The sequence below is a fragment of the Entelurus aequoreus genome, linkage group LG14, assembly GCF_033978785.1.
Source record: "Entelurus aequoreus isolate RoL-2023_Sb linkage group LG14, RoL_Eaeq_v1.1, whole genome shotgun sequence".
Taxonomy (NCBI): domain Eukaryota; kingdom Metazoa; phylum Chordata; class Actinopteri; order Syngnathiformes; family Syngnathidae; genus Entelurus; species Entelurus aequoreus.
This window is the reverse complement of record NC_084744.1, coordinates 27,894,383-27,909,645: the sequence shown is the minus strand read 5'-3', so window position 1 is coordinate 27,909,645 and position 15,263 is coordinate 27,894,383. Positions and strand designations below refer to the sequence as shown.

Below are 15,263 nucleotides of genomic sequence, written 5' to 3'. Positions count from 1 at the left end.
ATATATATATATATATATATATATATATATATATATATATATATATATATATATATATATATATATATATATATATATATATATATATATATATATATATATATATATATATATATATATATGCCATTTGAGTACTGGCGAGCGATCTCTGAATCCGGGAACATATCCTTCACGGATTTGTTGAAAACATCTGCAAATGAGAACGGGATGTTGCTTGCAAGGTGGCCCATAATACTGCGTTGCCGCCACCTTGTGCTTCTCTCGGGTGTTACCATTTAGTGGTCAATTGTACGGAATATGTACTGAACTGTGCAATCTACTAATTAAAGTTTCAATCTATCAATCAATCAATCTGACCGTTCATGAGTGACTATATCCATTCGGCCACCGTGTTATGGGTTATAGATAAACCTATGGATAACAGAGACATATATAATAGTCTCCTTTTCAGGTGAGAGGACGCTAAAGGCAGTGCCTTTAAGGTACGCCCCCAATATTGTTTGTCGGCTGGAAATTTTGGATATTACAACTTGCCGTAGTTTTGAAGCAATGCATGATGGGAATCCGGCTGTTGTGTGTCAGTGTATTAACGTGCCGGTTGGAATAAACACACGCTGAGAAATATTTCCGTGCCTGCCTACTTTATGGGTTATAGATAAACCTATGGATAACGGAGACATATATAATAGTCTCCTTTTCAGGTGAGAGACGACGCTAAAGGCTGTGCCTTTAAGGCACGCCCCCAATATTGTTGTCCGGGTGGAAATCGGGAGAATTTCGGGAGAGGCACTGGAATTCGGGAGTCTCCCGGAAAATTCGGGAGGGTTGGCAAGTATGTACCAAAGACTATAAAAAAAAATGGGACCCATTCTTTTTTTGTTTTTTTAAAATTTGCCATATATAATAAAAATCGAAAAACGGCCCTAATTTTGTTTTTTGATTCGCGTTTCAGGATTGGAAATAGAATGAACGGAAGGAAGGTACACGGACCGTTTTCTATTTACTAGAATTTTTTTTTTTATATACAATATAACATAAAAATGTAACTGTTTTTTTTTATATATTCAGTTATTGCTTTTCAACATCAAAAAAAGGAAACATTTGGTTTTTCAATTTTCTTTTTTGTATTTTGAAACGAAATTCAAATAAACCAGTCACATTATTTTTTTTAAATGTATTTTCAAATGACCATTTATAAAAAGGAAATTCATTTACCAAAACATACACTGACCAAGAAGAAGCATCCCTGCAGAGGTTTTTTGTCATTTTAGCAAAAATCTACCATCCATAAAGTGCTAGCAACATATGCCATGTAAGAACCATATAAATCAATGGTCCCCAACCATTTAATAAAAAATAAAAAAATTGATTCATATTGATATCCATCCATCCATTTGCTACCGCTTATTCCCTTCGGGGTTGCGGGGGGCGCTGGAGCCTATCTCAGCTACAATCGGGCGGAAGGCGGGGTACACCCTGGACAAGTCGCCACCTCATCACAGTTTTTTTGCTTGGCACTCAGCATCAAGGGTTGGAATTGGGGGTTAAATCACCAAAAATGATTCCCGGGCGCGGCCACTGCTGCTGCTCACTGCTCCCCTCACCTCCCAGCGGTTGATCAAGGGTGATGGGTCAAATGCAGAGAATAATTCCGCCACACCTAGTGTATGTGTGACACTCATTGGACCTAAGTTACGGTCAGAGCGAAAAAAGATACGTCCTGCACTGCACTCTAATCCTTCACTCTCACGTTCCTCATCCACAAATCTTTCATCCTCGCTCAAATTAATGGGGTAATCGTCGCTTTCTCAGTCCGAATCGCTCTCGCTGCTGGTGTAAACAATGTGCAAATGTGAGGAGCCCTTCAACCTGCGACGTCACTCTACTTCTGGCACAGGCGAGGCTTTTTTATCAGCGACCAAAACTTTATCGTCGATGTTTTCTACTAAATCCTTTCAACAAAAATATGGCAATATCGCGAAATGATCATGTATGACACATAGAATGGATCTGCTATCCCCGTTTAAATAAGAACATTTCATTTCAGTAGGCCTTTAAGTAAAACTGCAGTTGCATTAATTTTTTTTTTTTCTGTCAAAATTAAAATAATGATCAATTAATACACAACGAGCCCATTCTACATACCCCGGTACAGTAGGTGGCGGTATGCACCTTCTAAGTTGCGGCTGCAACCCGCCAGAAAATTCAAAGAAGAAGACGTAGCTTTCGCGCATGCGTGCACTGACCGTTCGGAAAAGCAAGATGGCGTTTGACGGAGAAGGCCTAAACGTAAGCATTATCGTTCTGTAATTGTTTTTATCTTTGCGTACATACACACATATATATCGTTTAATAGATTAAACATTGTTATTAATTGTTATCTGTATAGTCTGAGTGAGATTTGACTCTTCTTGTGCTTGCTATCTTAGCTTAAACTAGCTTGTTAGCTGCTAACAAAGAGACGCGGACGTTATCAACACATCGCTAAGTAGAGATCAAATGTGAGTGTAAAGTGTTGTGATTGTGTGAAAATGTGCGAAAGAACGATCGCAAAGTATGAGGATGAATTACTGGACGCTGTTTTCAAGAAACATCAAGTTGCGTTACACAGAACAGGTTTGTTTACTTCTTACTCTCACATCTTTACTATCTTTATATTTGATTATTAACACTTTTCTTCAATATATTGTGTAGGGATGATGTTTGATAAGAAATTATCGAGTTCGAGTCTATTATCGAATCCTCTTATCGAACCGATTCCTTATCGATTCTCTTTTCGAGTCCAGATAGGTTGTTGTATATGGAAAAAAACACACAATATTTGGTTTAACAAAAGCTCACTTTTATTATATTAGAAAACAATTTAATCTAAAAAATAAATAAATATTGACTGTTACCCCCCTAAAAAAATAAAATAAAATAAATAAATATTGACTGTTGTTACCCAAAGTGTATTAAGTGGGATTTTTCAGAAAGACAAATATATACAGTAAAACGAAAACAACCTGTCTCTGTGATCACTATAGGTGTATAAATAATAATATAGTGTTAAATAAAATCAGTCCCTTGGGCACAAAACTGAAAATAATACAGCTCTCCAAAAAGTGCACTTCTGCTGCTATTTGACTTAACTGTTTGTTAGGATGCTTTGACATTTTTGCACTTTATTTCTTTATTGAAAGAAAATTCTATGAAGAGAAAAGTTGTTTGCAAATGTGGTTACAATGCTAAAAAATGAAAAGTTAAAGCTAAAAAAAGAAATACAATTTATTGAGTTAACATTATTTAAGATGTGATGAGCTAGGGAATATAACAACTACACTACCCAGCATGCAACGTGAGTGACGAGCATGCGCGGTAGCCCCGAAAAGTGTTGCATGTCGTCACCCAAACGTCAAGAACTCAGCCAACACGCCTCGTCTGCATTATTTATAATTAGACAGACAACACATATACAGTGTGATTTTGTTTTGTTTACAAGGAAAGAAAAACAAAAGTTCAAAAAGGGAGATGTGTTGTATATATATGTATGTGCTGCGGTTGCTTTAAGAATGTTGCGACAGCTGCCGTAAACGAGGTGCGTTGCTAGCCTGGTTGCAATGTTTCCGGTTGGTCGTAAAAGTGTTCATGTGTTTGTAACCTGCTCAAATCTCTCAGTAAAGTTATTCATTGGATTATACCTTTTGTTTTGAACTTTATTACACCTTGGAGCGCTTTTTCCCGTCCATTTTTTTCCTGCTTTCGCTATCTGCGCCTAATGACTGAGCTACGTGACGCCATTTCTTGTGATGTCACACGGAGCATTTCTGGTCGGGACGGGATTCGTTCCGAGGGATTCGAATAAAGAACCAACTATTTTCTTTACTATAGTGGTCTCGATAACGGGTACCGGTTCTCAAAAAGGGATTCGAGTCCGAGGACTCGGTTCTTTTCTTATCGAACAACCGGGAAAACCGGTTTCGAGTATCATCCCTAATATTGTGTATAAGAAGTTGGGTTGTCTTATGAGGATGATGCATTCCGTCTGGTATTTGCAACGTGGTCTTGCAACTGTCAAATTTAACTACCTGTAAAAATGAGTTGCATATCCCAGTCCATTTGTAGAATAAATTGTTCAACTTTAATTTTAGTTCCATCACTTTATACAGATAGTCAATTGGACAAAATAACCTGGGAGAACTTTGCCCTTTAAAGGGGAAATCCCGAACACAATCATGACGTCAGGGCAGTATTAAGATTATTTAATCACATCACATTCATGTTCTTGTTACATTATATACAGTTGTGCTCATAAGTTTACATACCCTGGGAGAATTTATGATTTCTTGGCCATTCTTCAGAGAATATGAATGATAACACAAAAACCTTTCTTCCACTCATGCTTAATGGTTGTGTGAAGCTATTCATTGGCAAACAACTGTGTTTACTCTTTTTAAATCAAAATTACAAAAGAAAGTACCCAAATGACCCTGATCAAAAGTTTACATACCCCAGTGACTTTGATCTGATAATATGCACAAAAGTTGACACAAACAGGTTTGAATGGCTAATCAAGGTTCCAATCCTCACCTGTGACATGTTTGTTTGTAATGAATGTGTGTGTATAAAAGGTCAGCGAGTTTCTGGGCTTCTGACAGACCATTGCATCTTTCATCCAGTGCTGCACAGATGTTTCTGGATTCTGAGTCATGGGGAAGGCAAAAGAATTGTCAAAGGATCTGCGAGAAAAGGTAATTGAACTGCATAAAACAGGAAAGGGGTATAAAAAGATATCCAAGGAATTGAGAATGCCAATCAACAGTGTTCAAACACTGATTAAGAAGTGGAAAATGAGGGATTCAGGTAGACCAGCAAAGATTTCAGCCACAACTGCCAGAACAATTGTTCGAGATGCGAAGAAAAATCCACAAATAACTTCAGCTGAAATACAGGACTCTCTGAAAAATTGTGGTGTGGCTGTTTCAAGACACCCCACAGTTCAGGGGGTGATCAAGGGTGATGGGTCAAATGCAGAGAATAATTTTGCCACACCTAGTGTGTGTGTGACAATCATTGGTACTTTAACTTGTACTTTAAATGCGCGAGAAAATTGTCGAACAGTTTAAGAACAACATTTCTCAACATGCTATTGCAAGGAATTTAGGGATTTCACCATCTACGGTCCGTATTATCATCAAAATGTTCAGAGAATCTGGAGAAATCACTGCATGTAAGCGAATAATACAGACCTTCGATCCCTCAGGCGGTACTGCATCAACAAGCGACATCAATATGTAAAGGATATCACCACATGGGCTCAGGAACACTTCAGAAAACCACTGTCAGTAACTACAGTTTGTCACTACATCTGGAAGTGCAAGTTAAAACTCTACTATGCGAAGCGATTGCCATTTATCAACAACACCCAGAAACGCCGCCGGCTTCGCTGGGCCCGAGCTCATCTAAAGTGTTCTGTGGTCTGACGAGTCCACATTTGAAATTGTTTTTGGAAAATGTGGACGTCGTGTCCTCCGGAACAAAGAGGAAAAGAACCATCCAGACTGTTATATGTGCAAAGTTCAAAAGCCAGCATCTGGGATGGTATGGGGGTGTATTGCTGCCCAAGGCAAACTTACACATCTGTGAAGGCACCATTAATGCTGAAAGGTACATACAGGTTTTGGAGCAACATATGTTGCCATCCAAGCAAGGTCTTTTTCATGGACGCCCCTGCTTATTTCAGCAAGACAATGCCAAGCCACGTGTTTATAACGGCGTGGCTTCGTAGTAAAAGTGTGCAGGTACTAGACTGGCCTGCCTGTAGTCCAGACCTGTCTCCCATTGAAAATGTGTGGCGCATTATGAAGCCTAAATTACCGCAACGGAGACCCTCGGACTGTTAAACAACTTAAGCTGTACATCAAGCAAGAATGGGAAAGAATTCCACCTGAAAAGCTTTAAAAATTGTTCTCTTCAGTTCCCAAACATTTACTGAGTGTTGTTAAAAGGAAAGGCCATGTAACACAGTGGCAATGGCAGCAATGTGTTGCTGCCATTAAATTCTAAGCTAATGATTATTTGCAAAAAAAATGACGTTTCTCAGTTCGAACATTAAATATCTTGTCTTTGCAGTCTATTCAATTGAATGTAGGTTGAAAAGGATTTGCAAATCATTGTATTCTGTTTTTATTTACGATTTACACAACTTGCCAACTTCACTGGTTTTGGGTTTTGTAAATGTAATAATAATAGACTTTATTTGTATTGCACTTTACATTTGAAAAACACATCTCAAAGTGATACAGAGTTCAAGCATTCCAGCAAAAGTAAAAAACAATATCAAAAATTAACTACCGTATTTTCCGCACCATAAGGCGCCCCGTGTTATTAGCCGCACGTTTAATGAACGGCATATTTCAAAACTTTGTTTACCTGTTAGCCGCCCCGTGCTATTAGCCGCACCTACGCTACGCTAAAGGGAATGTCAACAAAACAGTCAGATAGGTCAGTCAAACTTTAATAATATATTACAAACCAGCGTTCTAACAACTCTGTTCACTCCCAAAATGTAATGTGCAAATGTGCAATCACAAAAATAGTAACACTCAAAATAGTGCAGAGCAATAGCAACATCAATAACTCAACGTTGCTCATACGTTAGTGTCACACAACACACAAAATAAACATTTAAAGCTCACTTTCTGAAGTTATTACTCATCTACAAATCCCTCGAATTATTCTTCTTCGGTGTGCTTCACTTGTTTTTTGACACCATCTGTGATGTGGACGCGCATGCAGTCGTAGATCAACAGGAACGGCGCTGCGTGAAAAAAGTCACCCGGTGTCTTCGCGTAAACGACTATCAACCACTCGCTCATCTTTTCTTCATCCATCCATCCCTTCGAGTTAGCTTTTATGATGACGCCGGCTGGAAAGTTCTCTTTTGGCAAGGTCTTCCTTTTGAATATCACCGTGGGTGGAAGTTTCTGGCCGTTAGCATGGCAAGCTAGAATCATAGTAGGACGACTTCTCATTCTCTGTGGTGCGAATATTCACCGTACGTGCTCCCGTTGTATCCACAGTGCGGTTCACATGAATATCAAAAGTCAGTGGAACCTTGTACGCGTGTCTCTTAGTAGGAGACATTTTGTTGTCTTTACAGAAAAACTAATGAAATTAAATATCCGCGAGCTTCTTCTTCTACGGGGGCGGGTGCTCACCTTGGCGGTTGCTTACAGTAGAAGAAGAAGCGCTTCCTCTTCTATGGGGCGGTTGCTTACCGTAGAAGAAGAAGCGCTTCCTCTTTTACGGGGAAAAAATATGGCGACTGTTTACCGTAGTTGCGAGACCTAAACCTTATGAAAATAAATATGAATATTAATCCATATATAAGGCGCACCGGGTTATTAGCCGCACTGTCTGCTTTTGACAAAAATTGTGGTTTTTAGGTGCGGCTTATGGTGCGGAAAATACGGTATGTACTTTTTTTTTTAAGGGTGGGTTTTTAGCCCTATTTTAAAAGCATCCACCGTCTATGAGGCCCTGAGGTACTCAGGAAGGGTGTTCTTTAGTACTTGTAAACTTACTGAATGCCTCGTGTGACTGAGCAAACCTGGACGTTTTTAAAGAATGTGTTTGTCTTGTGTCCTGCAGACGTCTGTGAAGAAACTCTTTATCCCTGAGCAAAAGAAGGGGAGCTTTAGGATGCAGCAGGAGGAGCCACAGCCCTCTTCATTTAAAGAGAAAGACAAGGACCCATTGAACCCCCGCTTTAAAGAGGAAGAGGAGGAACACAGCATCAGTCAGGAGGGAGAGCATCTTCAAGGACTGGTGGAGTTCCCAGTGTTTGTTGTGATTGTGAAGAGTGAAGATGATGAGGTCAAAGGTAAAAGTGAGGAGAAGAGAGAGGCGGAGCCTCCAAGCAGCAGCTCAACACAACACATGACAACAGAAGCTGATGGAGACCACTGTGGAGGATCACAAGCAGACAAGCTCTTAGCTCCACTATCAGATAGTGAGGACACAACGTCACACTCTCCTGACACTGATGATGAAGACTCTAAAGATGATAAGACATGTCACACTGACAACACTCACTTCAAATGTTCTCACTGTGACAAAACCTTCAAATACCATAGTCATCTGAAAAGACACACGAGAATACACACTGGAGAGAAACCTTTTTTTTGTTCAATCTGTGGCTTATCTTTTACAAGGAAGGAAAATATGAAAGAGCACACAAGAACACACAAAGGAGACAAACCTTTTTCGTGTTCTGTGTGTGATTCAAGGTATGCACGAAGTCAATGTTTGAAATTACACATGAAAAGACACACTGGGGAGAACATTTTGAAATGTTCTGTGTGTAATTCAAGTTTTGTCCGAGGTGAAGATTTGAAAACCCACATGAGAACACACACAGGAGAAAAACCTTTTTCTTGTTCAGTGTGTGGTGTATTTTTCACACAGAGTGCAAGTTTGAAAAAACACATGAGAACACACACTGGAGTTAAACCTTTTTCCTGCTCAGTGTGTGGAACAGGTTTTGTACACAAGGACAACTTGAAAAGACACATGAAAATACACACGGGAGAAAAACCCTTTTCCTGTTCAATCTGTGGCTTATCTTTTACAAGAAAGGCCAGTTTGAAAGAGCACACAAGAACACACACCGGAGAAAAACCTTTTTCATGTTCTGTGTGTGATTTAAGGTATGCACGAAGTCAAGATTTGAAAAAACACCTGAAAGGACACACTGGAGGAAACCTTTTTAAGTGTTCTGTGTGTAATACAAGTTTTGTCCGAGGTGAACATTTGAAAACCCACATGAGAACACACACAGGAGAAAAACCTTTTTCTTGTTCAATCTGTGGCTTATCTTTTACAAGGAAGGAAAACATGAAAGAGCACACAAGAACACATACTGGAGAAAAACCTTTTTCCTGTTCTGTGTGTGAATCAAGTTTTGCACGAAGTCGAAATTACAAACAACACATGAGAATACACACTGGAGAAAATCTGTTGAGCCCGGGTCATACAACAGGGCTATAAGGTACAACATATATATTTTTTCATCCATTGCATTGGAACACTGCTTATCATTTTACCTGCAGATATCCTTCAAGATGGTTTACAGCCTCAGAGGAGCTAATTGTTGCTCTCTTCTTATGACCTTTGGAAGTAGGCAGAAGTATGTGAACCAAAAGTAGAATGCTTGGGAGGTCATTGTCCCAGCCTAAAAGAAAAGAGGAAACTATAAGATGGCAGAATATTGAGCAATAATTTAGTTTAATAACTGGTTAAGCTTACCATGTCCGTCAGGGTTTTGTGCAGCCAGGAGCTCTTCTACGGGATTATTAAAGACTGGATTTTTACAGTCCATCAGGATCCTGGGTTTGAAGAAAGTGGGCCACTTTGACAAAAATCTGCCGGACACATACCCTCCAAACATCATGACAAAGTATTGTTCAATCTAAAATAAATACAAACACAAAAGTAAATATTGCTGACTTGATTAACTTTTTTGCACACATTTAAAGGCCTACTGAAAGCCACTACTACCGACCACGCAGTCTGATAGTTTATATATCAATGATGAAATCTTAACATTGCAACACATGCCAATACGGCCGGGTTAACTTATAAAGTGCAATTTTAAATTTCCCGCTAAACTTCCGGTTGGAAACGTCTATGTATGATGACGTATGCGCGTGACGTCACGACGGCAACGGAAGTATTCGTACCCAATGTGTCACCATACAAACTACTCTGTTTTCATCGAACAATTCCACAGTATTCTGGACATCTGTGTTGGTGAATCTTTTGCAATTTGTTTAATGGACAATGGAGACTGCAAAGAAGAAAGTTTTAGGTGCGATCAGTGTATTAGCGGCAGACTACAGCAACACAATCAGGAGGTTGTGTTGTGTTTGAGTTGGATAGAAGACGCACTACCGTGAGTACAGCTTTGGCTTCCAAACATTTGATCGCTTGCCCATACGTGCGTGTCGCTATGTGCATGTCACGTACGTAACTCTGGGGAAATATATGTTTCTTGCCGACTCTGATGGCGGCCGGGGTGTCGTTGAAAGCTACAACGCCCGCCGCCGCTCCGTGGTTAGCTTAAATTGTTAAGCTTCGCCAAGCTGGAAATTATTAACCGTGTATTTACATGTTAATGGTTTAATAGTATTGTTGATCTTCTGTCTATCCTTCCAGTCAGGTTTTTTTTAAATTTTGTTTCTATCTGCATTTGAGCCTGATGCTGTCACGTTAACTACGTAGCTAAGTTAGCTTCAATTGTTAAGCTTCGCCAAGCTGGAAATTATTAACCGTGTATTTACATGTTCATGGTTTAATAGTATTGTTGATCTTCTGTCTATCCTTCCAGTCAGGGTTTTTTTAAAATTTTGTTTCTATCTGCATTTGAGCCCGATGCTATCACGTTAGCTCCGTAGCTAAAGTGCGTCAACGATGTATTGTCGTGGAGATAAAAGTCACTGTGAATGTCCATTTCGCGTTCTCGACTCTCATTTTCAAGAGGATATAGTATCCGAGGTGGTTTAAAATACAAATCCGTGATCCACAATAGAAAAAGGAGAGTGTGTGGAATCCAATGAGCCCTTGTACCTAAGTTACGGTCAGAGCGAAAAAAGATACACCCTGCACTGCCTCTCTAGTCCTTCACTCCAACGTTCCTCATCCACGAATCTTTCAACCTCGCTCAAATTAATGGGGTAATCGTCGCTTTCTCGGTCCGAATCTCTCTCGCTCCATTGTAAACAACGGGGAATTGTGAGGAATCCTTCCTCCTGTGACGTCACGCTACTTTTTTTTATCAGCGACCAAAAGTTGTGAACTTTATCGTCGTTGTTCTATACTAAATCCTTTCAGCAAAAATATGGCAATATCGCGAAATGATCAAGTATGACACATAGAATGGATCTGCTATCCCCGTTTAAATAAAAAAAAATAATTTCAGTAGGCCTTTAATCGACATGAGAAAGTAGACAATGCGATAATGAATATTTTACAACAATTAATCTAGACAGAGAATACCCAAAGTATTGTTGTTGTGGGTTGACTCCGCCGTTGCGATATTCGTTCGTGAGATATGTCGTCAGGGGATAAGCTGGGTCACCCCAAAAAAAACCAGGGAGCGGATCTTCATCTTCCAGCAGTTGTTTGGGACACGAGGGGGTGGTTCCATCTTTAAGCTAGCGAAGATGCAGGCATCATGCATGCTGCCTGGCCATTTCACTGTCACATCCATAAAGCAATATTTATAGTCACACACTGCCTATCACGATCACATCCACGGGAGGAAGGGACCAAGTTTTTTGGTAAATAGACTCACATCGGACATCATAAAGTTCTCTTGCCGTCTTAGAAGTGTTGTATCCGGAATAGCTGCACTCTCCCGTTGCCTTCTCTTAAGGTATTGATTTGTGATTTCCAAAAGCGCCTCTACATGTAGAAGAAGGAGAAACACGGGCATGTCTGGATCATCCGCCTTCATCTTTGTTATGAAGCTGCCTGTGGCGCGTTCTTTCTGATGTATTTTCCTGTGTGGGGCGCTGGCTTTCTGGCGTCACTTCCTGTGTGGGCGGGGTCTTTCTGGCATCACTTCCTCTCCGAACTCACTTTGTAAACGACCAATGAGTCCATACAAAGCTAAGTGCCGGAGATTCAAGAATTACACGACTGACTTACCCGTGTAAAAAATTGTCCGAGGAGGGGGACCTTAAACGCTGGTTTAGTGTGGCTGAAACGGGGCTTAGGGTAAATAATTATTCGTTTAAGGGGTTAAACGACTTAGTGTAGACATGTCCTTATAGACCGCGTCTCCCTTTGTTCTGTACCAGAATGTCTCGTTGTATCGTGCATCTCCAGCATCATGCCCAAGCCATGTCTCGTCCTGTTTTCAGTTATCCTGATCCTGAATTTTCAAGTTGGTATTGAGTTTTCCTTTTCTCCTCTTAAGCAAAGTGATTTTTGGTTTATAAAGGTGTCAAGTTGAAGTGGTGACTTCAGTTTATTTTTACAGTTCCTTCTTTTCCTTATTTTTCAGTAATTTTTTGTTACCGGTAATTATTTTTCTAGACCAGAAACAGTGGAGAAGTTCTATAGCCCTTTATTCCTCCCTCCTTTTGGAGCGTTTTTTTTATTGTTTAAATTTCATAGTTAGATTCCTCGCTGGTGTAGTTAGAGATTGATATTTTTGTTTCCTCCTTTCGGAGTGATTTTCTGTTTTTTCACTTTTTGTGAAAACAGTTATCAGAATTTATAGCTGTTGTTTTATTGCCCTGATTCAAGAGGTGAAAAGTGAACCTTTCAAAATAAAAGTCTGCCAGGTTGTTCCCCACTCTGCATCTGAGTCATATGTCTGACTCAGGCCTGACAAAGAGTAAGACCTAATTTAGTCTTTGGTCATCTGTCGGTTAGCACTTGGTGGTACTTGCGACCTAATATTTTCTGGATAAACCGAAAAATCCGGACAATAAGCCACTACTTTTTTCCAACGCTTTGAACCCTGCGGCTTTGGATTTTTCTTCACTGGCAGCCTTACAGCAGATAGTTTTCATTAATCACATGCAAAGACAATTGAATGGTGTGTTATTGTTTGTGCTGTGGCACCATCTCTTAGTTGAGCTTGCCCACTGCAGGTGCGGCTACTGTAGGTGAATGTGAATTCCCACTGTTTAAAGCTTTGAACCGGAAGTAGAATCTCTGTAGGAGTGGTTTCATGCATATTTGTACGTGCTGTCATTAGGAAGCGAGCGTTGTTAAGATTAGTTAATATAAAAATATGTAAATAACTAATTTCACAACATATACATCTGCGGCTTGTAGTCCGGTGCGGCTAATATATTGGAAAAACATCCTAAAGTTTAGTGGGTGTGGCTTATACCGGTGCGCTCTATAGTCCGGAAAATACGGTAGTACTTAGTGCGAAAAATTTGAGAACCACTGGTGTTTAGAGGCCATTCTGGTATACATTGAGGTTCTGTATTTATGTATGTTTTGGTACTGCTATGCTACTGCTTTCAATTTTCTAAAACAGTCACTGAGAAGATCAAATGTTTTCCTGATGTTACCAAAAGGGAAAATTAAAGGAGTAAGAATAAAATAGTGTTGACTCTTACTAAACGTGCCAAAATCGTCAAAACCCCCTTCGGTTTCAGCCACTCTAACGTATCGCCAGGTTTGACCAAATTTTATTGGAACCAACATTGTGTTCTATAACAAGACAACAACGTTTCTTTGTCAACACTATATAACTTTTGTCCTTTGAGCTTTCCTCTTCTGGGGTCACTAAAGCAAATCATCTGCCTTTTCGAGTGCAGTGATTTACATTATTTTGGCAGATTTTCTATATCAGCTCCCTGTACTGCAAATGTAACCAGACAGGGGAACAGAGGTACACTGGATTTGTCCAAAATATAATATTTCAGCAGTTTTGATACATGTATCCGAGATCATGTTTATATTATATAAAACAGAAACAATTTTTTGTTTAAAAAAAAAGTGCATACATATTAGAAGCTAGGCTTACAGTAGTTCAATGATAAAAGTAATCAAAATCAGCCTAGTAAGCAGAGCTTACTTATAAAAAATGTTAAGTCCTGAGCTGCATGTGTTAAGCCAAGTGAAAATATTACATTAATAGTAACAAATGTTACAGTAACAACATACAAACCCCGTTTCCATATGAGTTGGGAAATTGTGTTAGATGTAAATATAAACGTAATACAATGATTTGCAAATCATTTTCAACCCATATTCAGTTGAATATGCTACAAAGACAACATATTTGATGTTCAAACTCATAAACATTTTTTTTTTTGCAAATAATCATTTACTTTAGAATTTGATGCCAGCAACACGTGACAAAGAAGTTGGGAAAGGTGGCAATAAATACTGATAAAGTTGAGGAATGCTCATCAAACACTTATTTGGAACATCCCACAGGTGAACAGGCAAATTGGGAACAGGTGGGTGCCATGATTGGGTATAAAAGTAGATTCCATGAAATGCTCAGTCATTCACAAACAAGGATAAGGCGAGGGTCACCACTTTGTCAACAAATGCGTGAGCAAATTGTTGAACAGTTTAAGAAAAACCTTTCTCAACCAGCTATTGCAAGGAATTTAGGGATTTCAACATCTACGGTCCGTAATATCATCAAAGGGTTCAGAGAATCTGGAGAAATCACTGCACGTAAGCAGCTAAGCCCGTGACCTTCCATCCCTCAGCTGTACTGCATCAACAAGCGACATCATTGTGTAAAGGATATCACCACATGGGCTCAGGAACACTTCAGAAACCCACTGTCATTAACTACAGTTTGTTGCTACATCTGTAAGTGCAAGTTAAAACTCTCCTATGCAAGGCAAAAACCGTTTATCAACAACACCCAGAAACGCAGTCGGCTTCGCTGGGCCTGAGCTCATCTAAAATGGACTGATGCAAAGTGGAAAAGTGTTCTGTGGTCTGACGAGTCCACATATCAAATTGTTTTTGGAAACTGTGGACGTCGTGTCCTCCGGACCAAAGAGGAAAAGAACCTTCCGGATTGTTATAGGCGCAAAGTTGAAAAGCCAGCATCTGTGATGGTATGGGGTGGTATTAGTTCCCAAGACATGGGTAACTTACACATCTGTGAAGGCGCCATTAATGCTGAAAGGTACATACAGGTTTTGGAGCAACATATGTTGCCATTCAAGCAACAATACCATGGACGCCCCTGCTTATTTCAGCAAGACAATGCCAAGCCACGTGTTACATCAACGTGGCTTCATAGTAAAAGAGTGCGGGTACTAGACTGGCCTGCCTGTAGTCCAGACCTGTCTCCCATTGAAAATGTGTGGCGCATTATGAAGCCTAAAATAGCACAACGGAGACCCCCGGACTGTTGAACAACTTAAGCTGTACATCAAGCAAGAATGGGAAAGAATTCCACCTGAGAAGCTTCAAAAATGTGTCTCCTCAGTTCCCAAACGTTTACTGAGTGTTGTTAAAAGGAAAGGCCATGTAACACAGTGGTGAACATGCCCTTTCCCAACTACTTTGGCACGTGTTGCAGCCATGAAATTCTCAGTTAATTATTATTTGCAAAAAATAAATAAAGTTTATGAGTTTGAACATCAAATATCTTGTCTTTGTAGTGCATTCAACTGAATATGGGTTGAAAATGATTTGCAAATCATTGTATTCCGTTTATATTTACATCTAGCACAATTTCCCAACTCATATGGAAACGGGGTTTGTATTTTAACCGATGC

General features: G+C 39.7%; 1 protein-coding gene across 5 annotated transcripts; it reads left to right on the top strand.

The window, feature by feature from the left end:
• The first annotated feature begins 2,240 nt into the window (after window positions 1-2,240).
• On the top strand, window positions 2,241-13,766 carry LOC133664581 (zinc finger protein OZF-like). 5 transcript variants are annotated; one of them, XM_062069316.1, is made up of 4 exons: window positions 2,242-2,289; window positions 2,543-2,616; window positions 4,659-4,730; window positions 7,633-13,766. In XM_062069316.1, exons 3-4 carry the CDS (start codon window positions 4,689-4,691, stop codon window positions 9,028-9,030), a joined length of 1,440 nt encoding a protein of 479 aa, XP_061925300.1. In that variant the 5' UTR covers window positions 2,242-2,289; window positions 2,543-2,616; window positions 4,659-4,688; the 3' UTR covers window positions 9,031-13,766. The 5 variants fall into 5 exon arrangements, with proteins under 5 accessions (XP_061925299.1, XP_061925300.1, XP_061925301.1 ...); XM_062069315.1 differs by lacking the exon at window positions 2,543-2,616 and having other exon boundaries at window positions 2,241-2,289; XM_062069317.1 differs by lacking the exon at window positions 2,543-2,616 and having other exon boundaries at window positions 4,611-4,730.
• The last annotated feature ends 1,497 nt before the right edge of the window (window positions 13,767-15,263 follow it).